General features: G+C 40.6%; 1 protein-coding gene across 4 annotated transcripts in view; it reads right to left on the bottom strand.

The window, feature by feature from the left end:
• NCKAP1 (NCK associated protein 1) overlaps positions 1–24724 on the bottom strand; it is a 44903-nt gene extending 20179 nt beyond the window's left edge. For 2 of the 4 annotated variants that reach the window (XM_035133562.2, XM_035133580.2), the window contains exons 1-12: positions 24259–24724; positions 13912–14022; positions 9018–9110; positions 8676–8732; positions 7897–8039; positions 7712–7802; positions 6336–6473; positions 4752–4800; positions 2517–2673; positions 1947–2003; positions 632–728; positions 397–503 (exon numbers count right to left, since the gene is read on the bottom strand). In XM_035133562.2, the coding sequence (XP_034989453.2) occupies positions 397–503; positions 632–728; positions 1947–2003; positions 2517–2673; positions 4752–4800; positions 6336–6473; positions 7712–7802; positions 7897–8039; positions 8676–8732; positions 9018–9110; positions 13912–14022; positions 24259–24366 (1208 nt within the window). In that variant the 5' untranslated portion in view covers positions 24367–24724. The remainder of the gene's footprint in view (positions 1–396; positions 504–631; positions 729–1946; positions 2004–2516; positions 2674–4751; positions 4801–6335; positions 6474–7711; positions 7803–7896; positions 8040–8675; positions 8733–9017; positions 9111–13911; positions 14023–24258) is intronic. The other 2 variants (XM_035133571.2, XM_035133589.2) reach the window with 1 other exon arrangement.
• Between the last annotated feature and the right edge of the window lie 1347 nt (positions 24725–26071).

Here is a 26071-nt window from a genome sequence, read left to right as displayed (position 1 = left end):
ATGTGGCATTTTTCACCACTACTCTGCCCAATGCATGCTGACTGCTTAAATGAGCTGAGTATGGGGACGTGGCTAGATAGACACGAGACCTTTGCTATATGAATTCCAGCACATTATTCTGAACTAAATGGCTTTGCATTCATTACACTTACAAATGAAATTTTGTTTTCACACCCCACAGCAGTGAAGGGAAACATTATTTTAACATATCTGGAAAAACAGTGATCAACCAAGTGAAGGAAAGAGCCTCCATATATCAATGCAATCAAGACCACAATGTGCCAGAAGAAGAAGAAAAACAAGTAGTAGTACACTATACCAAAGTGCTTTGGCAACAGCGGGTTCCATATCATGCAAGAAATCTGAATTTTAAAATATATCAGATATGAAACGTACTTATCTATGAAATCATCCGCACTCTTCTTTGGCATGTTATCTGCATGTCGTAGAAGCCAAATAATTTCATCACGGGCAAACGATAATGCCATAAAGACGAAAAGTGCCTGGAAAAAACCAAACAAACATTAAAATGTTTCCCCTTGCAGACATCATGTGAATGTACAGCAAATGGAATGAACTCTGTAGATTGTGCCAGTAAATAATTTCCCTCCTATTTACTAAGCTTACTTACCTTGGGACCCAACAGTCCAGGCTGATCTGACAGGACAGTAGCTAGTTCTTTCAGTGCAGACCGTAAAAATTTGCGCCTTTCTCTGTGCATTGAACCACTGTTTTCAGAATACAAATACTGCAATTAATCACCAATATACCATACTTCACAAATCATTTCAAGTTGTGCTTAGGTCCATGGCAGTCCATTCTCAATTAAAAATGGTGTTTAGAAACATCGCTCCTTGAGATCAAGTTTTAATACATTTTTTGAGGCCATTACATTTTCATGTTACCAGTGGAAATAAAGATTTAAAGAAAACAGTTACGTAAATTCTGATTTTGACAGTTTTTTATATTGACTGGAACATTGCCTCTGACTTTTATGTAATGTATACAGCAAGCTGGCCTGAGACAAGAGGTGGGAAGCCTGTGGCTCTCCAGATTTTTCAGGACTCTAGCTCTTAGCAGCCCCAGTCAGCATGACCCACAGTCATGGATAATGGGAGTTGTAGTCCAGTAGTACCTGGATGGTCACATATTTGCTACCCGTGTACTAAATAATAATATCCAAGATCAGACCAACCATGCCTGGATAGCTCAGTTGGTTAGAAGGTGGTGCTGATAACACCAAGGTTGCAGGTTCAATCCCTGTATGGGACAACTGTATATTCCTGCACTACAGGGGGTTGGACTTGATGATCCTTGGGGTCCCTTCCAGCTCTACAACTCTATGTAAGGCAAAGGTGGGAAATGATTTTCAACCCAGGGTTGAATGGGCCAGAGGTCAAAGCAGGCAGAGTACTTAATATGAAATTTTACCATTGTACAGGAGGCTACACACAGCAACCACTCTGCCCTCCATCCAAGCAGCATTACCAGAGTTCAAGGACATGTTCCAGTCAGGCAAGAAGAGTGAAAAGCAGAACTGCAAGGGATGTGGCCTGTGAGGGTGGGTGTGTGACCTGGAGAGTCCAGAGGGCCAGATAGGGGTCTGGAGAGACACATTTGGCCCCTGGCCCTGAAGTTCTCCATTCCCAATGTAAGGGAACACAGAGTGGAATTCATCGTATAAAATATAGGCTTGGATTGAAAGATCCAGCTGGTGAACAGGAAGCAAAACCAGCTACAGAGAGATGGACCTTCCAAGTATGTAGGAGAAGCAGATGAGGAAAGAGAAACTGGCAACTCTCTCCCCAAAACAAGCAGGAGATTCTTCTGTTTGCCATGAGGGAGTTTTAAGCAACTATCTTTCAGCATTGCTGATACAGTTGTATAATTTGGCTAAATACTGAAACATGTAATTAGTATAAAAACATATTTTACAGTACACTTACGCATGTGATACAGCAGCTTCCTTGCACTCTCTTATGTCGTTAATACGTTTGTTATAGCTGCAAGTATAAATAAAATGTATAAACATATTGGTGATAAAGACTTCCCATCTCTCTGCAATTGCATCAGAAAGAGCAACTTTCCTTTAACTAACCAGTTCCTGGAAAAAGACTTCCCAATGGGTCAGTTAAGGCCCTGTATTTAGATCAAATGCCATCTCAGACTTATGAATAAGTGAACGTGGAGCTAGGCTTCCATTTTTGAACAAAGTTGAAAGGCATGCAAACAAAAGCAAGGTTTAAATTTAAAGCAGCTCCAAGAATTAGGTGGAGAAAAACCCAATTCAAGCACAATGAAGAACCTGGGTAAAGAAAAGTGGGGTATTTTATGTGAAGGGAGAAAGTAAAAGGAGGGGGAGCATATGCAAAATGCTGCTGCTCTCAATCTCAACCCTAGATATCACTGAATTCCACAAGATTTCTCTTGTTCATCTATCTCTCATTTGCCACTATATGCATATATATAGCGAATGCAATAAAATCTAATCTATATATATATTTCAAAAACCGTACCCTCTTATGTTTACAAACAAGTCTTCTGCAGCTTTGTGAATATGGAAAACTTCATCCCGAAACAGAGCCAAGCAAGAACTGCTTTGAAGAGCAAGCTTCCAAAGGGTCAAAGCAGTTGTATCACTGTTCAGGACTCCATGGCACAAAATAAACCCAACTTTGAAAAGAGAAAGAGAAATCAGCATTATGGAGAACTCATGGTGACAAATTCACACTGTTGTCTGTACCACCAGTGGTCCATAAGCTTCATTAAGGTGGTCTACAGCATTCAGTGGATTTGTAGTTGAAGATAGGAGATGACACATCCATTGTATTAAATATTCATTCTGATTTTTAATGGTATTTTAATTCTTTGTCCTATTTATTATATTGCATTTAACTGTATAGGTGTCTCCCCACTTGAATGCAATCAGCATGTGTGCTCTCGCTGACACACATGCCAAAAACGGTGCAAAAAAGGGGGTGGAACAGGGCCAGAAGTGAAACGGGGTAATCCTCACTTATGCACATCCTGGTGATGCACACGGCTGGCACAAAATGGAACCCCCATGTAAGTGGGGATTCCCCTGTACTACAATTGCATGGAATGCAATAAAATCTAATGTAAGAAAAAATAACCAGCACTAAAAACACAATTAAAAAATCATACAACATCTAGCACAGTGCATTACAATTGCTACAACAAGCTGAAAAAACATTAAGTGCTCCACTAAGATCCTCGGCTATTTTCAAGGGGTCCGGGGGTTGGGAACCACCATTTTATAGGCACACAGGAAGCTTATAATGAGTTAAACCATTGGTCCATCTAGCTCAACAAGGTGACTGGCAGGAGACAGAAAGGAGCTTCTGCATGCAAGTGAGATTGCATGTGTCACATGTGTGGTACTCCCCATAGATTTATTTTACTGCAACCAACAGGTAAATCCTCAACCTACTTGTCATCCAGCAGTCAATGGGCTGTAGTCGGCTAAACAGTCCCATCAGGACAAGAGCTTTTGGTTGTGCAGCGGAATTTCCCTTCCCTCTCCTTTCCCACTATCTGAATCTGCTCCAAAGAGTGGAGGGTGGGGGAACCCAGAACATATTAGGAAGGGGACACATGAGGGATGTATGAGTAAAGGAAGCTCCATTGTGTGGCCAAAACTGCTTGTGCCAGTGGAAATGTTTCGATGCTGTCCAATTATCCTAACGTAAGTCCACAGCTCACAATAATCAGTTTAGGAATAAAGGCTTAATATAGAAAATGCACGGTATAAAGAAATGCTGATAAACGTGATTATAAATTTGGAACATCAACGTGGGAAGCAATTTTTGAAAGAGAGGCTCAGGTCCCGCGCTGCTGGATACGATAGCAAAACAATGTTTGTGCCCATAAATAGTTTATCTTTTTTCTAGCACATCATCTTCTGCATTTATTCATGCTGCAAAATGAAATTCTACAGCATGTGTAAGTACTCTTGAACTGGCCAAATAACAAAACAGCCAATGGTGTCAACTTGCCCAAATAACTTTATCACATGCAAAGCAGTCTTTCTCTCCTCCACCTTTCAGCTCCTGCTCCCACCCTTCTAAAACTCCTCTGGAGATTTAGGAGAACCTGTCAGAACATATTTGAAGGGTGGGAAAAGAGAAGGGGCAAGTCCATTGCATCCGCTGATGTGATGTTTGATCTCACCCATAGGACACAATCCAGCCAAAGTTAAGCAGTTTAAAGTCCTATTACTTCCCTGTTGATGCCGATGGAATTAGAAGTGCTTAGCTCTGGAACATGCTTACAAAATTCCAACACCTCAGAACTTAGAGCTTACGCAATTGTAACATTGCCTTTTATTATTGGGATGATGAGATCAGAATAGCCTCAGCCTTGCTCCCATATATGAGCTCCCTGCACACTGCTGCCCAGTGTCTTCACTAAGGTAATAGCTAAATCAACCCCAATGCTAGCCATGGTTATTGCTAAGCACAGTTTGTTTTTAAACTGGGTTTGAAAATTGTTAAAGAATCCTGATTAAGAACAAACCTTGGTTACAATTATGTTGGTTAGCAATGGTTTAAGCTACGAGTGCATTTTGCACATATGAAGACTGGGCCTTGGGAGACAGAATGAATGCTCCTGCTCCCTTAACCATGGCTAAGAGGTGGGCACTGTTACATCTGAAGTGATCTCATGGCTCCATTATACATGAAAACAGCTGTAAAGAAACAGGAAGCACTTCAGTAGAACATCAAACTTACATATGATCCACTTCTCCATTGCATCCAGAGACAGGTATTCGCATGGCATCTGTTTGTAAAAACAAGCTGTCATCAGAAAATGAAACATTGCAATCTAGTTAATACATGAGCTCTGGGTACAATACTTTAAACAAAGCTGATGAAATAATAACAGCTCTCTAAGTGAAATCATTTATTTAGGGAAGGGCTGCTTCAGGGGTACAAAAGGGTTTAAAGTACACTTTCAGGGCTTCTCCACGTTTGCTCTAAACCAACTCTTCCTGATCCTTTGTGTGAGCACACCCTGAAAAGACATGGTCCATATGCTGGGCACAGTTCTAACTCTAGGAGCTTATGGTACATCTTTTTGGTTCCAGGAACAAATGGACAATCTATGCTATGACCTAGCAGCCTAATGAGGTACAGTGGTACCTCTACTTACGAATAACTCTACTTATGAATAACTCTACTTACGAATGGAGCTCCGTCCGCCATCTTGGATATGGTTTAGATAGGATTTTTTCTACTTACAAATTTTTAGATAGGATTTTTTCTACTTACGAATTTTTTCTCCCAATGCATTCCTAGGGGATTTGACTTTCAATTTTTTTCTACTTACAAATGTGTGTTTGGAACGCATTAAATTCGTAAGTAGAGGTACCACTGTACACAGATCGAAATGATCTTAAATTATCTGAGATCCACTTGTTACTCTGGCTTTGTGGCAGTGGGAAGACAGCTGGAGGACAAGTAGAGTAAAACTCATGGGAAGGTTATTCAAACACTAGCAAGAGACTATTATTGGGCCTACTCTGTGGCGAAGAAACTATTCTTCTGCATCTTCTGTGTCATTCAGCAGAGCTTTGGAAATCTGGCCCGGGGGCAGATGCAACATAACCTTTGGTATAATGCTGCAAAACATCTGCAAGACACTTTGAGGACAAAGTTGTCCATATCCATGATGACTTATGACTCCACTTCTTGTCCTGTCACCTTCCACACGTCCCTCAGAGAAGGCACATGGAGAAGGGTCTCCGATGGTGAATGCAGTCTTCAGGTAGGTTCATATGAGCAGAGGTGACCCCTGAGGTATTGGGGTCCTGAGCTGCATAAGGTTTTATATATCAAAAACATAACTCTGAATTGAGTTTGGAAAATAATTGGTAACTGGCACAGTTGTGACAGAATTAGTGCTAGACACTCAGATCAGAGTCAGAAATCTGGCTACCAAATTCTGTGCTAGCTGCAGTTTCTAAACCATCTTCATCAGCTGCCCCAGATATAATACATGGCAGTAATTAATCTAAAGGTTACTAGAGTGCAAACAGCAAAAGTTAGGGTCATATCTGGGTCACCAGCTGATGCTGATGGAAGGCATTGTATGCCATTGAAGTCACTTGTGCCTTGAGTAACAGTAGATCTAGAAGTACCCCCAAAATGCACACTTGTTCCTTTGGGGGGAGTCTAACCGAGAGAGAGAGAGAGAGAGAGAGAGAGAGAGAGAGAGAGAGAGAGAGAGAGAGAGAATAACCTCAGCTGGGAATTTTCAAAAGCAAACCTCACAAACTAAGTTCCACAGAATTGAATCAATGTAAAGTATCGTACTGTGTCTGACTGTGCAGGATTAAGCATTGTGCTGGGAGCACTGATGAGGCTCAAGAGTTGTGCGTTTCTCCATTGGTCAGCTGAGAGGTTTCGTCGAGGATAGACCATCTGGAGTGAGATTAGGGCATCTGAAAGAGCCTAGAACACAGTAAATACAAGCATATTGTTTTGAACGATTAGCAATTAAGTACAATAAATACAATTTAACGTTTTTCTAATCTATTCCATTATTACAGTACTCTCAAGCATCTAATGGTCATGTATTTTAAAAAATTCAAAACAGAACTTGAACGTCTATCCAACGCTGTATGAGACAAATGCTGGGGCTTGATATATTTTTTCCTTGCCTCACATACTTGCAACCTTTGCCAAAGGATTTTAAAATTTAAATTATTATTTTAAAGTGCAAATTGTAAGTTCTTAAATAACTAGGTTGATATTAGAGAATTTGGTTATAAGCATGTTATCCCTACAGTTCAATTTCTAAGCTGAACCAATGTCTCTACCAGACAGTAAAGCCTCCTTTAGCTAAATATATGTAAATGAAGAACCAAATTGATCACTTCTCAAAGACTCGAAGCTTGCTTCAAACTGTCATGGGCACTGCATATTTATTTCCTACTCTGCTTTTTTTTACAAGGATGGGGATAGCCACGGCAGAGTAGGACAGAAAGGAGCAACACCAGAAAGAAGTGAAGATAACAGACCTCAGGATTTTGTGGAGAATGTACATGGGCTAAAAGTGGGAAGTTTATAGGCACGATCCCCTCTTCAGGTGTTCTAATTTTAAGAGGGTCTGAAGGGGAATTCTAACTGCATTCACCTGAACGTGCTTAGAATCCCCCTTCAGACCTTCTCTCTAAATATGGGAAGGTTTGAAGTAGTATCAGTGTGCAGGGAAACAGTCCAGCAGGGATTGTGCATGCCCACCCCCAACTTGACCTTTTTAGGCCCACACTTGTGTCTGAAGAGGTGGTTCGGTGTGCTGGTACCTTATTCCCACACTTAGGATTTCTGCAATCCTATGCTCACTTCCCTGGGAATAAGCCCCAATGGATTCAATGGAACTTTCCTCTTCTAAGTAGACATCTTCAGAATTGCCATTAACCTCACAAACTGTCATGGGTTTGGGTTGTAAAAAGTACCCTATATGGGAATATCCTGAAGACTTTTCCATTATAGTGCTAAATTTAATTCTTTTAAATGCACACAGAAAGAAGGGAAAGCTTGACAATTTTATTTAAAACTGCTTATCCTCAATTTTCTATTTTTTAGAAAAATTTTATTTTTATACACACATTTATTTTCAGAAAAAAGTGGGGAGAGACAGACAGACGAATGGTCAGAAAGAGGAAAAAAGCTTATACTGTACATACTTTACTATGTGGTACAAATTCCTCCATCATCTTCTTCAAAGGGTTCTCATAATCCACAATCATCTGGCCAAGACGTGGGTATTCCCTATCACTAAAGTAAGCAACAAACGAGATTAAGGAAAATGCATTGTATAGCATGCCCCCAATCCCCACAAAAAGACATTCAGTGTGCAATGCATTTTTACCTCGCTCCATGTGTCATCTCATGAGCATAGTTGTACAACCCTATGATGGCCTTCCGCTCTTCAATCCGAGACAGCAATATCATTAGTGTTGTGTAGGTTATGATTAAATCTAGGTAGTTCTTTGTTAAATCAAAATTTACAGTCTAGAAATGAAATACAAAAAAAGTTTTGTATTGTAACAGATTACTCATATCATTTTCAAATTCTAATCCTTCATACATTTCATATGTATTTGAAGTCTCACACAACTTAACATGATCTCTTAGCACCTATTAAACATATAGAAGCATCTTAAATATATTATCTTTATTTACTGTATTTACTGTAGCACATTCTAAACACTAAAATGTGTAATAGGTTAGCACAACTCAATGGACTCACTCTTAGAGGACTCCAGGCTGAATGGCCTTTTCAGATATTTTCAAGAATTATGTTAGAAAGCAGTGACTCTCAGTCATAACTAATACATTGGAAGTGAGCTTCAGCATCATTTGACTATTTTCCACCTTTACTGCAATTAGAGGAATAGGTCAAGACCAATGTTTAAACAGCCACTTCAACTCCCAATCCATGTCCAGGCACAATTCTTAGTATTTATATTCATGTATAAAGGCCTAAACTATTTAGGACTCAGGTCATTTTTATCTCAGCTGTGCAGTGTAATCCTATGCATGCTTACTTGGAAGTAATTTCCCAATGTGTTCACTTGCGCTCGCTTCCTAGTAAATGTATTAAGAATTGCAGTTCAATTGAATTTCAAAAAACTTTCAGGGACTTACAATATCAAAGAAGACTTGGCAAACATCAATAGTGTTCAGCAATTCACAGACATGGTCCTTGAAAACAAAAAAAAGAAAGGAAAAATCTGATTGTTTACTGAAATCATTACTGGACATTTTTTCCCGAATTTGGAAAAAAAAACACCCTCAGCGAATAACAGCAATAAGTTTTTTTTTAAAAAAAACATTTCTTTTATAAAGAAAGGTGCACATTATCCATTACTTAACACAGAAAGCACTTTAAAAAAGCAATTCATAATAAATTATTTAATCTGTACTCGATGGTTGTGAAATTCTATCAAGGCCTGCAAGAGCAGCTGAACTGTACTTCAGGTGCCTTACCTTAAATTCCATAACATCAACAAACGTGAAGTAATATAAAGCCAGATTCTTCAGAATCTCTGATTTCTCTTTCTGCAGCTGAGCAAGCTGTTGCTACAAATCAAACATACACACATATAAACCAAACAGTTCTTGAAAACAAATGCATAATTATAATAAAGCCAAGGAATCATACTTGCAAGAAGCAGGTACACAATTTTTTACAGTGATCAAACGTTTACTGCATTTCTCCAATAGGTTCATGGTTCATGGTTAATATATGAACAAACTATGCGGCACAATTCCTCCTGCCATAAGCTCAATAAGTCACTCTCCCCCCCACTGATGCAAGCATCTACCATTCTGCTGGCAATTGTCAAGAAAACAGGAAGCCAGTGCACTGTTTCCCCTTCCTGACCTCTGTCCAAGCCAGACTCTGACCTGGAGAGGGAGGGCTAGATGGGCAAGTAGCAAATAAACTAGCTTCCCATTCCAGGAACTGGCAGCACACTGCTGCACATGCATACCTCCCTATCCACATGAGCCACGGGGCAGAAGCTAGAAGCAAGGATACACCTTTGGGCTATATGCAATCCTTCCAAGCATGTTAGAAAGTGATGGTGCCCACATTCTGCAACTAAACGCTTCTTCTAATAAGTGCCAACTACCAGCTAATTAGTACACATTAGTACCAAAATTATTAACTACAAGCACTAGAGATTAGAGAGTGTTAAAAAGGTATTGGTTATACGAGTAAATTAGCCAAAGCAAAACCATTTATGAGCACAAATCAGCATGAAAAAAAATAAGGACAGATTTCTTGAGGTGGGAAAAGAGGTGACAGCAGAGTTTACAGATTTTACTACGGAGAAAACAATACGCTTTAAATTCAGAACTTACCAAAAAGAATATCCAGGCAAAGCCACGTTAAGCATGCAAAATAAAATATAGATACAAACATAAAATACAGTCACGGTTCTTTAAGCAGTCCCATATAACACAATATACATTAAAACACAAGCAACAAAAGAAACAAAGATGAAAAAGAAGCAAGAGGATAGCGTGTTAGACACTGGTGAGGAAATGGAAGAGAGACTATGAATACAAGGATATTCAGTAGTTGTAAAAGTAGATTTTCACACAGTATTTTTCACCAGTGCTCAAATGTGTTATTCCTGCAGAATACAAACTAATCAGTAAAAAAGGAAAGAATAAAGTTACACAAAAGACTAGTGAAGAATTAGAACATCTTCTTTCAACTTCCTATATTACCGTAATTTAAAAAATAATAATTTCATGCCCTTCAAATGTACAAAGAGCCACACAGTTGTGAGCATAAACTAGATAGACAATGTCTTCCACAAAGTTACACAGGGATTTTCACTGACAAATACCACACTTTAAAATTACATTCTTCCATTTGACATTAATAGAGGAAAAAATATTTTACCCAAATTCAATTTTCATGATACAGATATGGATCACAAAAATGGAAAGCGTTCCCTGTTTCATAAAAAAGCTGGTTCTCACAATCAACAGAACTATGAAATTGAAGGTTGGCATTTCAAGACTTCTGGCTACTGTAAAAATGAAAAATCCTGCCCACTCTAGTTTTTTGTGTACATATCTAGGTCAGTGCAGCCATCCATTTCTACTTTGTCTTTACATAGACATCTTATATCAAAGTCAAAAAGCAATAAGAACATTTCCAGTACAAAATAGACTGAAGTCTAATGGAGCCTGCAGGCAGCATATTTATGTAAAATAAAATTTACATATTTTGCATGTAAAAGAATGTTCAGCATAACCTATGTTTAAACAATATGTAGAGCCAATTAGACTTCAGTGTATCTTGTACTGGAAATGTTGTCATTGCTCATGTCTGGGTCTATGTAAAGAAGAAATGCATGACCAGTTCAACTACTTTGATACCATAGAATAATCAAAATATTAAAAGAGGGTGGCATCAGCAACAGAATCTTGATAAAAGTTTACCTTTTGAGAAAAATGAAAGGTAAATATTGCAGACCGAAATTCAGGAGGGTCTGTATGGTTCTCCAACTCATGAACACATAAAAAGTCTAATATGATTAAAGGCCTTTCCACAGTCACCTTCTTTCATATGCATCTAGGTAAATAACTCTCCCTTGATATACGGTATATATTACTTATATTGCACTCATACACACACATCCTGCAATTGGATAACATCATACGACATCGTACTGGGTAGACATAAATAAGAACGGGAACAAAATCAAGGAAAAGACACTGAAAGACCACACTGAGCATTATAGAGCATAAGACAGTAGCTTAACCACATTAAAATGTACACACTTTAATGCATTACTCAATCTTATGGCTATATCCTTATATATTATAGTAGAATATTTATACAGGAAAGTATAAAAAATGAAGTTTGTTTGAACAAGTATTTATTTCACCAAAGCTATCAAACCACCCAGCCTTTTACAGCAGTTTTTAATGTTTTATGCTTTTAATGTTTTCTGTAGTCAAAAAGCAGGACTGGTAACTAATTCAACTTTAAACAGTGTTTACTTATACCTTTCCTGAATTAATGTTACTAACTGATGCTAGTCATTACATGCCTTCAGATAGGGGGCTGATGAAAATATTATACCCCATCTCAGACTACTTGAAATGAAGTTTTTCAGGAATTTTTGTCCAATTAGATCTATAAACTATGCCAGCCATACTCTTCACCTGCAACATATGCCAAGATTCAAAGAACCACAAAACCAGTCCTGTGACCCCAAGAGAGCTTTAGATTCACACACACACACCCTTTTCTTTTCAACCTCTCTGGCCTCCCAAACACTGCATCATAACACACTGCTTTTGAAACTGAGGAGGACTTCAATAGTAGTTTGGATGAGGGGGGCAGTGGGGGAATTAGCTGGAAATTCCAGTGCAACATGTGTTCCCACATGTGTGATGACAGGTATGAGTCATCCCACCTATGCTAGAGCTGCAGAGGTGTGTGATCTCTTGGGAGTTGAATGATGACCACCTTCTCCCCAACATTAGGAGAAAAATTTGCAAATAGTTGGCTGCTGAACTGCTACAGAGCCTGGAGCACCCCACCAGCACCTCCCCTCCCACTTTTCCAATTGCAAGTTTGAAGCAGGGCTGGAGTCTGTCCTTGGCCTTATACATCAGACAGCATACCAGAAGTGAGTGAGCATGTGAATGTCAAGCCTGCTTCTGGACTCGGCCTACTGTACATATAACCTATAACCTACCGTAGGACTGTATGTGAACAGCACAAGTCACAAGTCCTCAGGAACAAAGGCTAATGCAAATTATTGCAATTAGTATAATTAACCCTGTTCTTTTTTACAGTTATAATACAATTAGATATCTGACTACTATTCTGTTACCATTGCTGAGAACCAACTGCTTTTGGTCCACTGTCACCTGGTGGTAGCCATTCTCTCAGGCTATCTGAACTATTTCCATTTTAGCTGACTGTAACTTTTAAAACTGTTGCCCGAGTATGTTTTTCCCCCTCCTCCTTCCCCATCCCTTTTCCACTGAGAGTATATATTTCATATTGTAAGCCTGAGGGCAGGAATTCTTTTACTACTAATCTTTGTAAGCCCCTCAGAGAGCTTTTCTAGTTAAAGAACAGGGCAAAATTGCTTTAAAGAAGCAAGCCAAGTAAAGAGTGGGCAATATTCAATGGGTTGTTTGGTTATTTTCTATCCCTATCTAAAATTCCACTGGGCTTTGTGATTCAACACATCTTTTTGGTCTCAGGACCGAGCTGCGGTGTGTGTGTTGAGGGTCAAGGCGGATTAGTTATTCTAGATGTGGGATTTCAGATAGATTTCTAAAAATTGCCTAAGTAGGCTAGTTGTCCAATATTCCATAAAATAATATCAGTATTGTTCAGCAAGTTACGCTGCCAGAAAAAATGCAAATGTTTTAAATTATTCATTCAAGATCTTGTCTACAGGATTTCAACCTAATATTAAAATAAAGCTTGGATCTTTAGTGTTACAACAAGTATTCCAGAATGGCTCATTTGCATGCTTAGCCTGAGGGCTTCTATTTAAATACAGATATAAACCCTATTAAAGTACCATCTCATCTTGCTCCTAGTTAAACAGCAACTGATTGTTTAAAATTATTTAATACAATCCTGCAAGAGAGAGTTCAAAAACGGCAAGATTTCAGTGGTTTTGCTTTTAACAGAGCTGGAGTACATAAAGTATCAGGAACCCAAAGCAGCTCAATAAAAGAAACTGAGAAAATCAGTTTCTGTTTGGAGGATTACCTAAACTGGAAGCCTCCTGGTCAACTGTTTTCCAGTAGTAAGTCATTTCCATCTTCTGTGAAGATACGAAGCACTTTCCATTCTTAAGAAAAACCCCAGAGCTTTATTCCCCGATGGGTTTGTTAATATACTGAGCTGTATACACGTAGACTTTCAATGCACTGTCTGTAGAAGAAACTTACTGACAGCACTCACTCCAAGGAATGTAGCATGCAACTGAAAGCCTTATATGAATTTCTGCCATCAATTCAGCATCTTACAAATACTCATACTGCAATTCTGTTTTCAGAAACACTGCCAGGCACTGTCTAGGATTATTATATTCCAAATTTCACAAGGCCTCTGTCCCTTTATAAGAACTGTAAATCTTAAAACTCAATCCAGGACACTTTCCCCATAATTCAGTCAACAGAAAAAGCTGCAGCTGTGGAACATCTGCCTTTTATACAGTACTGGTTCTTCTGGCATCTTATCAACACACCACCGATATTTAACCAGTGTCAATATCATCCTGTGCTTCCCTTATCCCACCCAATGGGCATTGCCATTAGTAGAACTGCCAGGTAATAATTATCAAGCAAATCCAAATATTTACAGTGTTGTATCATTACTTACATTGTTGTTTCGTGTTTCGACAGCTGGAAATTTTCTGACAATGAATTTGACAGCCGATTCAAGATTTTTGTCAATAAGATATGATGGTTTTGCTTTTGGGTCTCCACATGCCTATGGAAGAAAATGAGAAGAAGAAAAACTAAACATATATTCTTTTCACTAAATACTATATACTTTTAGCTGATCTCCAATTAGAAACTAGATAGACTTCTTTAGCTTTTTAGTGAGCAGGTGAAAAAAATGAGTGGGGATTCTCACAGCTGGACTATGTAATGTGACACAGCACAGAGATGCTCTTCTACTGGAAAAAATGCATGGAAATTCAAAGCAGTTAGTGCAGAACAGCAGTGAAGGGGAAGTTCAGTCTTAAAAGAAGAAATGGAAACTTTGGCTAGAAGTAAAGCATGAGGTAGGTTCACCATGTATTTAGTGATGCTAATCAACTGGTAGAAAACTCTAGCCATCACCACCTATACAGGGCAGTGCTGCACTCATTGCATTATTAGTGTAATTTATCTGAAATAAAGAACCAAGCAATCTGTAGTTCACAGTAGTTCACCTGTGATTTCTCTCTAATATGCTAAACAACTTGGAGTAGTTCAAATGGAGTAGAACTATTAAATTACATTTTAACAAGCTTATCAATAGGCAGAGCTTCTGAACCTAGAGCCACATTCATTATATTTAGGCCTACAAACATGCCACAGCCCCACAAAGAGTTGCTTCCATCACAAAAAGCAAGTACTTATTTATGTGGATTTGGTATTGTCATTCCCCATTGAAGTCTACTGTTAGTGAGGTGTGTGGCAAGAAAAAAAGTTGACTATTAATGTCACAAACAGCAGGCATGTTTCATTGCCACATGCTATTTTCTTATCAGCTTGCTTCCTAGGGCATGAATTTAATTTGTATAGAGCAGCTGCATACAATTGCTGAAGGACTGTAATTGGACTGTTGGTAGACTGTAACTAATGTGCATGTAGCAAATAGATTGCACCCCAAACTGAATGGTGAGTCCATCTGTACATTAATTTGGATATTTTAAATCTTTCAGTGATCTCAAAAAAGACATTACTCTCTAAATCACCTGTCACACAATTCTGTTCCTACACAGCTTACATAATAAATTTACATAATAAATTTGGGATCCCTTGTAACAGTAGAACTCTTTTTTAAAAAGTGCTACATTCTAACATATAGTTAAAACAAGCTGGGACAGAAAATGGGGTATAGCTGAACTGTGTAATTAACACACCACTGTTACATACTCAGGAGAATGCTGTGCAGCAATCCCGTTTCTGTACCAAAATTCCTTCCTAGGTACAAAATTCTAATTTAATAGAGAATTTGTGGCTCATGCAAATTATAACATGCTATGCATTTTTACAAAACATAGTGAAATGCCAAGATGGCAACTTATTAACTTTTCTACAGTTGTATCGTGAATTATAGAGACAGAAGTCATGAAGTATGAGACTGATCTGAAATCGGGCAGAGGGAAGGTGAAAAAGCTTTGCAAACCTTCCATACTTGTCCTTGCTGGGGAAGCATTGCAATGAAAAGAGAGAAGATTACACATAAACAAAAAATTTCTTGGATTCCCACAAGCATTATGTCCAGAAAAGCAATCTACTGTATTTACTCAAATCAAATACTCACCTTTTTTGGCCAAATTACGTTGCAAAAATTAAGGTGTGCATTAGATTCAATGGCACATTTACATTTGGCAGCAAAGACATTTTTTTTGGTTCAATGTTCTGAAAATTGAAGTGCGCATTAGATTTGATGGCGTATTAGACTCGAGTAAATACGGTACTTCTATTCAACAAAGTTAAAGTCAAGTGCTGGCATAATTAAATATTTCTACTTACAGGCAGCATTCTAAAAGGCACTATTTCTATTACATATATGGTTCTCAAAATGTGTGTACAACAATTTCCAATGCACAATATGTTGTATCATATCAGCTTCCAATATATTTGTTCCGAGCAAGAGGGATAGGTTGGAAAGAAACAAAGTTTAGAGCAAACAGCACATGCAATTTTTAGGAGAGCAACTATCAGTGAAATATTACATACCTGAAATAGAAACGGTAGCCAAGAATGAAAAAACAAACAGTCATTATAGTGGAATCCTAATGCTACCTTTATACAAAATACTGTACAGCTATGATCTTCAAAAATATGACCTTTACATAGGATGGTTTTCAAATGAGTTAGTCAACATGCCTGTTTCCTATACAGTACAGAAAAAACACACTGGCTACCATTCTTAAACCAACTTAAAAGTAATATATTTACATATTTTTAAAAACCAGTAAAGCGAGATGAGCGCCACAACCCCAGAGTCGTCTGCGACTGGACCTAATGGTCAGGGGTCCCTTTACCTTTAGGAGGTAGATTGAAGTGTTTGGGTACAAGAGCAGCACGGCCATATTATAGCACACACTAGTTTTGTTGTAAATGCAGAATTCTTTAGTCAGCAACTTCTTCCCAATACCAACAATTCAAACTGTCATAAAAAGAGGTCAGTGAGTCCACATATCTCAACAGTAACCAGAGAAGCTTTTGTAACTAAGAACGGAGTTGGGCCTTTATCTACCATACATTCAGGCACACTAGTAAAAAAAAAAGTGTATGAGGGGGGCTAGTAATTGCAGATTTATTTGCAAGGGGTGCTGGAGCATAAAATCTTTGAAACAGGAGTATATGATGATTCATTACTATCCTTAGTTTAAATAAAAGAGCAACATTTGCTCTTAAACTAGTTCTCTTTGAACTATGTCCACAATCCAGACAAGCAAACACCTGACTTTACATCTCCATTGGGATTTTCAACTTGCTACAAAGTCCACACTCATCATGTAGCCAACAACTAATTAAATTCAGAGGAATTTCAAAATAAATTTGAGGTTAGTAACAGGGACACTCCAGCTGTTTTCTTAAAAATAAAAAATCAGAAGACTAACACTTTAATTCCTCTAGCTACACCTAAAGCAGATCCTGGTAGGCTGAGGTTGATGACAAAGGTTACTATTTTATAAAAGGCCTAAGTTTGAGAAGATGATTACAAATGCCACAGTATATCCAATGAAGAACAACAAGAGCTGTGCCTTAGAAACAATTTATTCCCATGAGAAAATAGGCATGAAGAAAGACTTCATCTGGCAAATCAGAATATTACTTTGAAAAATAATTTGTGCATTGTGCTATGAAGAAAAAATGCATTCTCTAGTAATCTATGAATGTCTTGGTATTTCCAAGTAAATATATTTCCTTCTTCTATACTAACAATTAGCTCTTCCATTAGCCAGCGATGTGGATTTTCCTGAAAAGTTTCTTATACAAATAAGCGTAACCTGCACTGGAAAAATTTTCAGTTTGAATCAGAAAATTTTCTAACTCCCTAATTTAACATTCATTCTACTTGTCTTTTTTAGAACTGCCATGCTTGTTTAATATTTGCAATTGGTACCTATTCTTTGCTACTAATGAAATTATGAAATGGAAAATTCTCCAAGGGAAAAAAAGCATTGAGAAAAAAATCACCCCAAATCACTGTTTAGAGCAGTGGTGAAGAACCCTTTCCAGCAGGCTGAAAAAAAGCCAGTATTTCTCATTTTGTCTGAACCAGATGCAAACCTAACACCTTGATATGACTGGGGAAGTTAGAATACTGTACGCCATATTTCCCTGCGCCCTGGTTGAGCTAGCTTTAAAACACCGAAATAACTCAGCTGGGTGTATCCGAGGCAAAGCTCTGCTGGTGTAAATTGTGCCAGTGTGGCGAGGGGGGGAGAATACATTGTCAAGAGTGGGTATGTTTGTATCAGAGGCAGGGAGAAATTTAAAACAAAGTCATACTGCATGTTATTAATTCCCTTCATTCACTGGTCCTGCCCACAGAGCTTGGTTAAACTTACACCTGCATTTTTGGTGGTGCAACTGAATTTACCCTCTAGGAGCCAATGGGCAGGCAGAAAATGAGGGTTTATACTGCTCTTCCACCCAAAAGAATCCCTGCCATTCTAGTAAAAAAACAGTTAGAATGAAGCTTACTGGTAACTATGCTATCTTTTCTGTTCTATGACATAGCTGCCTGTTCGGATTGCTCTGTTCATATCTGTTAATAAAGCAGAATGTGACCCTGTTTCATTCACCTAGCTTGGTAACTGACATTAGCCAAGAGTTCTATTTCAGAAGAAATAATGAACTTGGCTGTTGTGCAACAGTGGGAAAGGAGAAGCAAGGGAGAAGCGCACAGCCACAGCTTGTGTAAACCATGGTTTATAAAGCCCTGGATGATAATCCAGAGAAAGGCATAGCATCTCCCTCTTTTCAAATAAGGTTGATTTAAAAGCTATCACAAGCCAGTGCCTTAGAGAGTTTTCATGAGTATTCTTGCTGTTGCTGTTTTTTAAGTGAACAGTGTTAACATAAAATAGGTGGTTTTATTTCATCAACACTGTACTTTATATTGCCCTGAAAATACAGATAAATTAACTCTTCTTGGGTACAAAGATCACATTAAACAAAAAGAGTGTGAGCCTGAGCTATTGCAGCTAGCACATTCCCAAACCCTATTGCTCTAGTTCACGGGTGTCAAACACAAGGCCCGGGGGCCAAATCCGGCCCGCCAGACCTCGTCATGTGGCCCGCCGAGCGCCCCAGCCAGCGGGACCCAGCAGCGGGACCTTGCTGCTGAAGCGCCACGCCGACAAAGCGCCGACAAACAGCTGGGGCCGGGGGGGGGGTAGAAAGGCGGCCGGAGCAGCGCTGCGTGGAGTGCCCCGAGCCACAGCAGAAGGAGGAGGCAGCTTGCCGAGTCAGCGCCCGGCAGCGCCGCACGGAGAGTCCCGAGCCATGGCTCGGCGCCTGGAAACGGCTGCTGCTGCTGCTGCTGCTGCTGAAGCACAGACAAAGCACCCAGCAGCGCCGCATGGAGGAGGAGGAGGATTCAAAGTGTTACAAAGCACTGCTGCGTCCCAGAGGCTCGGGACTCTCCACACGGTGCTGCCGGGCACCGACCTGGCAAGCCGCTGCCTCCTCCTCCTCTTGCCTCCTGAACGTGAGCTCAGCAGCGGCTCAGCCTCACGAACGTGCAACTCTGAGGCTTTACGCACTTCTCCTAAAACGGACACCCGCTGCCTCACGCTGCACGGGAAATGCTTTTTGCCCCTGGGTCCCTTCGTGCTCTTTTCTGGCGCTGAATCAAGGCGGCGACCCCCCCTTCCCTTTCTTTCTTCCTCTCTCTCGTTCTTATTCTTTCTTTCCCTCTCCTTCCTTCCTTCTTTATCTCTGACTTCTCTCCCTCTTTCTTTTTCTTTCCTTCTTTATTCCTTCTTTCCTACTCTTCTTTCTCTCCCCTCTTTCCTTCCTCTCTCCCTCCTGCTCCCTCTTTTCTTCCTTCCTTCCTTCCTTCCTTTCGTCCTTCCGTCCTTCCCATCTTTCTTCCTCTCCCTCATTCTTATTCTTTCTTTCCCTCTACTTCCTTCCTTCTTTCTCCCTTTCCGTCTTCTCTCCCTCTTTCTTTTTCTTTCCTTCTTTATTCCCTTCCTTATTTCCTACTCTTCTTTCTCTCCCCTCTTTCCTTCCTTCCTCTCTCCCTCCCACTCCCTCTTTTCTTCCTTCCTTCCTTCCTTCCTTCCTTCCTTCCTTCCTTCCTTCCTCCCTCCCCTCCCTCTCCCTCTCCCTCTCCCTCTCCTCAGAAACATAGGATGCTGCTTTATACTTCTGGCCCTTAAACCCTGGAACCAGGAGAGCAGCTCCAGTGAGTCAACCTCAGCCAGTCCCTTTGGTGAAGGGTGGTGGCTCACTGGCAGAACATCTGTCCTGCATGCAGAAGGACCCCAGCATCTCCAGGTACTAGTAGCTCTGCAAAGGTCCTGCATGAAACCCTAGCGAGCCTCCACCACCCAGTGCAGTTACCAAAAATCATTTTTCAATAAATTGTACAATAATTGTACATTTGAATATCTACTTGCCATTATTCTGACTATGTTTCTGCTTTCAGAGCTAGTTATTACTTACATTTTTACAAAAAACAGTAATAATTGAATGCAGTGACAATAATTTATGATAATAAAGAGTGGACACATAGTCCTACAGATACAACCGGCCCTTTGACGGTGACCAAACTACTGATGTGGCCCCCGATGAATTTGAGTTTGACACCCCTGCTCTAGTTAGAATAAAATTAACAACTTGAGGCAGGAATTGAATGGGCTGGGTGGGGAAGAGTTTCATTTTAGGTCAGGAGAGGTAATAATATACACATATAAATTAGGTGTGAATTAAAAATAATAATTCAGTCCATTTTTAAAATTATACAATAGGGAGCAGAAACTCTGAAAAATCAATGGGGTTTCAAAAGTTAACTTTAGCCACAACAGGCCAACTCTCAGCAGCAATTACTTCCTCTTTTCTAAATGAAGAAAAAATCTTAACCAATTTATCTAACCGCAATACCACATATTGCACAGTAAACCTTTCTTGTTAAAAAACCCCTACAAAACAAAAATACTCAGTGGTAGTGGAGATACATCCTTTCCTCTTGCAGTAATCTAGCTGTGTGGCAAGAAGAAAAGATACAGTCATACCTCGGGTTGCGAACGTAATCTGTGCGGGAGGCGCGTTCACAACCCGCAGTGGCGCATCTGTGCACGCGCATGACGCGATTTGGCACTTCTGTGCATGACGTCATTTTGTGGTTTTGCGCAGGCACGAACGCCGAAACCCAGAAGTAACCCGTTCCAGTACTTTCGGGTTCGGTGCGGTCCACAACCCAAAAACGAGCAACCCGCAGCGTTCGCAACCCGAGGTATATGACTGTACTTAGAAAAGTTATCTCCTTGCTTTCAGAGGGCTTTTGCAAGATAGCGGAAGACTCTAGTGCAAGCACATCCAACAGGTAGATCGTGATCTACCGGTAGATTACTGGACGTCTGTGGTAGATCACTGTCTCCCCCCCCCCCAGGGAAGCTCAACCACTTTGGCTCCCTTAAAAAAGCTCATTTTTTTGCCCTGCACCCCCCAAAAACAGGGCTTCCCTTCTCCCTAAAAAAAGCTCAGCAACAACTTTGATCTGAATGCCTAAAAAGCGGGTAGATCACTGCCAGTTTTTAACTCTGTAAGTAGATCGCAGTCTCTTGGGAGTTGACCACCCCTGCTCTGGTGTAAGCTTGTTTGAGATCTGGATCTCACTACTCCAGAATGTAATATTAATGGACAAACTGAGTGAAAACCCATGCACGAGAAAATCACAACTTTTCCATCAACCTGGCATAGTTACCATATATTACATATGCCACACTGACTGAACATGGTTATAGGCCTCCAAGACACATGGAGATTTAGGGGATGGCACCTTTGCTTAAAAGCTGAAATGATTTTTAAGTGAAATATAATTAAATAGGCATTCGGTGCTTGGGGGGGTTGTAAACAAAACTATCAGCTGTGTAAGCATAACTGTATCTCTATAACTATATAGTAAATATAGAAAAACTAAAAAAAGGGCTTTGCGACAGCATGAGAAATAGCAAGACTGCACTATTCAGAATCCCATGAATGCCATTCTTTTTGCTCCACCTACTACTAGACCACATTAGCAAGACCCTTGGAAAGCCACTGTTTTAAACACTGACCCTTCATTACCACAGCAATTTCATAAAAATTCAGATACAAAAATGCAATCCGCATTAACTACAAAATGAATTTCTGATCTGCTATAAAAAGAACAGTTTCAAGGTCAGCTGTTTATGATGGCCCTTATTTTCTACTCAACACTTTGTGACACTGGGGCAAGATGAGGGACCTGCAATTTTGTTGAATGTTATAATTAAGTTATTGGAGAAACATTCAAAGTCATGCTATGCTACCAGGGTTGACACCTTTAAGTCATGTATCCTTTTTCATTTTTCAAAAAAAGAAAATAGTCAGGCTTTGAGTCTACACTACAGGAAGAAAGATAAGATAGTACAAAATTTCAACAACAGACAACAATTTAGAACAAAAACATATGAGCTTTGAGTACATACTATACAAGCTGCTTTGCTATTAGGCTTTTTTTTAAAAAAAAAAAAAGTTCACTCGCTCTGATACTCCCTTACAAATAAGCTTACAATAGTTACTAAATCCAATCCAATAAATCTCTACTGAGAAGTAAGCACCACTATGGTTAATGGGACTTTGATATGGAGTACATGTATATTGAAGGCAAAAAGTGAGAGAATATTTTGTAGTGTTTGCATGTTTGGTCTCCTGCACTCTCACTTGCCAGATAACCTGTCATGTTGCTATTATTTACAATCTTACAGAGCAACATTTCCATGCTAACCAAGTATCATTAGCAGAAACCTTTTCATTAAGGCACCTTTAATTTTCGCTAAAAGCACACTAAACACCATATAACTTTTTAAAAATCCGGAATGCACTGACTTCAGTCTTGTACATCCTGTCTTCTTTTTAGCCATTACAATAGTCATCTTCAAATATCTAAAGGGCTGTCACTTGAAGATGGAGCAAGCTTTTTTTCTCCTACTCCAGAGGGCAGGACCCAAACAAAAGCTTCAAATTACAAGAAAGTAAATTCTGACTAAACATCAGGAAGAACTTTCTGTTGGTAAGAGTTGTTTGCTGATTGGAATGAACTCTTTCGGAAGGTGGTGGGAGTCCCCTTCCTTGAAGGTTTTTAAGCAGAGTTGGATGACCACCTGTCATGCTTTAGCTGAAATTTCTGCATTGCAGGGGGATAGACTAGATGACCATAAGGGATCCCTTCCAACTTTACAAATATATGTTTCTAAGATTCTATAACCTGTGTTAAGTAATCCTATGTACTTCAGAATATATGTGACTTGCAGAATATAAAGTTCACCTAGTCCCAATTGCTTGCAGCAATTCCAGCAGTCAAAGGGCAGTATGTAATAATACAGTATGCAAAAAGTTTTTTGCTGCCCATGAAAACAGAACACCATCTCTGTCTACCCCTCTTTCTGTAGAGTTGAAGTCTTTAAATCAATCAGAGTATGCTTTATGCAGCTTGAAAATTTAAAGACCCTGGCAATACATAATATATAAAAATAACACTATTCAGTGTCAAGAAAATTGACAATGAATTCTCATTTTTTAAAAATCAAACCTTGTGGTGACCCTAGGAACATTCATGTTAAACTCACTGGGACTTAATTTTCAATAATATGCCTAACTTTGACCGGGGTGGAATTTTTAACATCACTTAAGAAAAATGAGTATTTTAGAAATATTTTATAATTTTCATAGTACAGGTGCAGCAGATGAAATCATGACCAGAAAATCAACCAATTGTTATTTTTGAGCATTCTGTCTTAATATTTTGCTACTGACAACTCTCACAACACTACATGATTGTTAAAGCACTCTGTGAGGGGCAGGGGGGAGAACAGGGCACTGATTTTGTGCAGGCCATGGCTTACAGAGTGTGCCAAAACTACCAGAAGCAGAGCCTGTCAACAATATATTAACTTCCCAAAATGTACCTTTTATTTTTTGGCTAATCCAACCAACCAAAGAAAGCACCTGCTATTTAAACCTTCTGCACAAGGGTTCACTGGAACCACATGAATGTTCCAAATCCAGTTTCGCTTCCAATGAGAAAGGGTCCAAATCGTATTTCCCCCGCCCCACAGCTTTGTCATTATTTGGATCGCCAGTATAAGAAGAGGTTAATCCTGCCTTTCTCTCTCTCTCTCGTTGCATGACTCACACACAGGCTCCATCTACTACCGGTACCTTCCCTCGATTTGTGCGCCCAAGTCATTTTAAATCACATACAGTACTCGACAGGGAACGCGGCGGAGACCCTCCTCTGAACCCATTTTCTGAAAAGGCGCGCCGGTGGGGGGGGAGAGAGGTTGGTACCGAAAAAAATTGACCTGACCGAGATTTCTTTTTTGGGGGGGAGGGCAGAGGAGGAGGTCCTTCCCCACAAAAAACCACCTCCCCCTTCCCGATACATCCTCCTTTTCCATGGGGGTATGTGGGGAGGACAGAGACCAGATGGATAAAACCAGATGGTGCATCCGGCGGCCCAGATCCCACATTTTTAACCCCTCCTTCCTCCCCACAGGGCCTTGGCGCAAAGGAAGCGCCTCCGCCCCGCAGCCGAACAAGTCCCCACACCCAGAAGGCCTCGCTGACTAAGATGCCACTACGACGGCGGCCTCCTTTTTCCTCCCCCTCGCTCTCGGCCGGGCGGGAAAGGCGCGAGAGAGCCAGTTTAGGCCGGAGCAGAAGCCTCCCCTCAGCCGCCCGCCCGCCCGCCCGCATCCCCGGCCATTTCCTCCCCATCCCCGCAGCCGGGCCCGCGCACCTTCTTGATGTTGTAGAGGCGGGTGAGCATGCCGATGCCGCGGTCGTTGAGGATGGTCAGCTTCTCGGCCAGCTTCTGCTGGCTGGGCTGCAGCACCGAGCGGGACATCCTGACGGAGGGCGCTGAGGCTCTTTTTGCGGCCGAGGAAGAGCGAGCGGACGTTGGGCCGCGTCGCTCGCGCTGAAGGCGGCGGCGGCGGCGGAGGGGAAGACGGCTGCTCCTCGCTTGCGCACTCGCGCTCGCCTCCGCCAAGCCGACGCGGCGCCTCCCCCGCCCGACCGCCCCTCAGCCGAGCTCACAGCGCCGCCGCAGCAGCCGCGGCCCGGCTTGGCCAGCCGTCGCCGCCACCCTCGTCGTCCTCCTGCTCTCGGCAACCGCCAATCTCGGGCTTCGCTAGGCGTGGCGGCGGAGGAAGCAGCGGCGGCAGCTGAGGCACTCGCTCCCCCTCCCTCCTGCACCCGGCCTCTGCCCACAGAGAGGCTGGGCTCCGGTGCCCCACGTGACCAGGCGCCTCTCTGCTGCCCCTCTAAGGTGAGGCGTTCTCGCTGTCACGTGGGAAACGGGGAAGTGGGAGGCAGAAGGGGCAGGTTCCGAGGGCCGGCGCGCAGCAAAGGAAGAGATCTCTCTCGTATTCCTTTCGTGTCTTTTGGAATCCGGTAGATCTCGCTCTCTCGTGTTCCTTTCGGGTTTTGGTGTGTTACACGCCCTCCCAACATTTCTCCGGTGAAAATAGGGACGTCCCATTCCATCATCATCATCATCGTTAGGCTACTGTAACTGTTATTGTTATTTACCCCGCCTATCTGACCAGGTTGGCTCAGACACTCTGGGCGACTTCCAGCATATATACCGTAAAATGTAAAAAAAAACCCTAATACACGTCATTAATGAATGTTTTAACATGTTTTTATAGATATTAGAAGCTGTCCAGAGTGGCATATATTGTATATACTGTATAGCAAATATGCTGTTTAGAAACAAAAAAAATAGTAAAAAATGGTAAAAATAAAAAATAGTATAAATAATATATAAATTATATATAATTTATATAAATTATATATAATTTAAATATATATGATGTACCGGTAATGATGTATTGGGTTTTTACACACGTAAAAACCCAATACATCATTAAATCATGAAAGTTTTAATGTGTTTTTATGTGTGTTAGAAGCTGCCCAGAGTGGTTGATATATAAAACAAATATATAAAAACAAAAAAAATAGTGAAAACAAAAAACAAAAAATAGTAAAAAAATAATGGTAAAAACAAAAAAATAGTGTACACACACACACACACGGGTAAAAGCCCAATACAACATCATTAAATCATGAATGTTTAATGCTTTATTATGTTTTTATATATGTCAGAAACTGCCCAGAGTGGCTGGTATAAACAGTAAAAAAATTATTTAAAAACTTCCCTATAAAGAGAAGAAGAAGAGGAGGAGGAGGAGGAGGAGTTTGGATTTGATATCCCGCTTTATCACTACCCGAAGGAGTCTCAACGTTCCCTTCCTCCTCCACAACAAACACACTGTGAGGTGAGTGGGGCTGAGAGACTTCAGAGAAGTGTAACTAGCCCAAGGTCACCCAGCAGCTGCATGTGGAGGAGTGGGGAAGCGAACCCGGTTCACCAGATTACGAGTCTACCGCTCTTAACCACTACACCACACTGGCTGCCTTCCAATGGCTCAGGGGTCCAATAGTAACTCTTCACCCTCCAACATTTCTCTGATGAAAATAGGGACATCCTAAGGAAACGGGCATTCTGGGATCAAATCAGAAACTGGGACAGCTTCTGTAAATCTGGA

The sequence above is a fragment of the Zootoca vivipara genome, chromosome 1 (genome assembly GCF_963506605.1).
Source record: "Zootoca vivipara chromosome 1, rZooViv1.1, whole genome shotgun sequence".
Taxonomy (NCBI): Eukaryota; Metazoa; Chordata; class Lepidosauria; order Squamata; family Lacertidae; genus Zootoca; species Zootoca vivipara.
The sequence above is the reverse complement of the archived record's forward strand: the minus strand, read 5'-3'. Positions and strand labels throughout refer to the sequence as shown.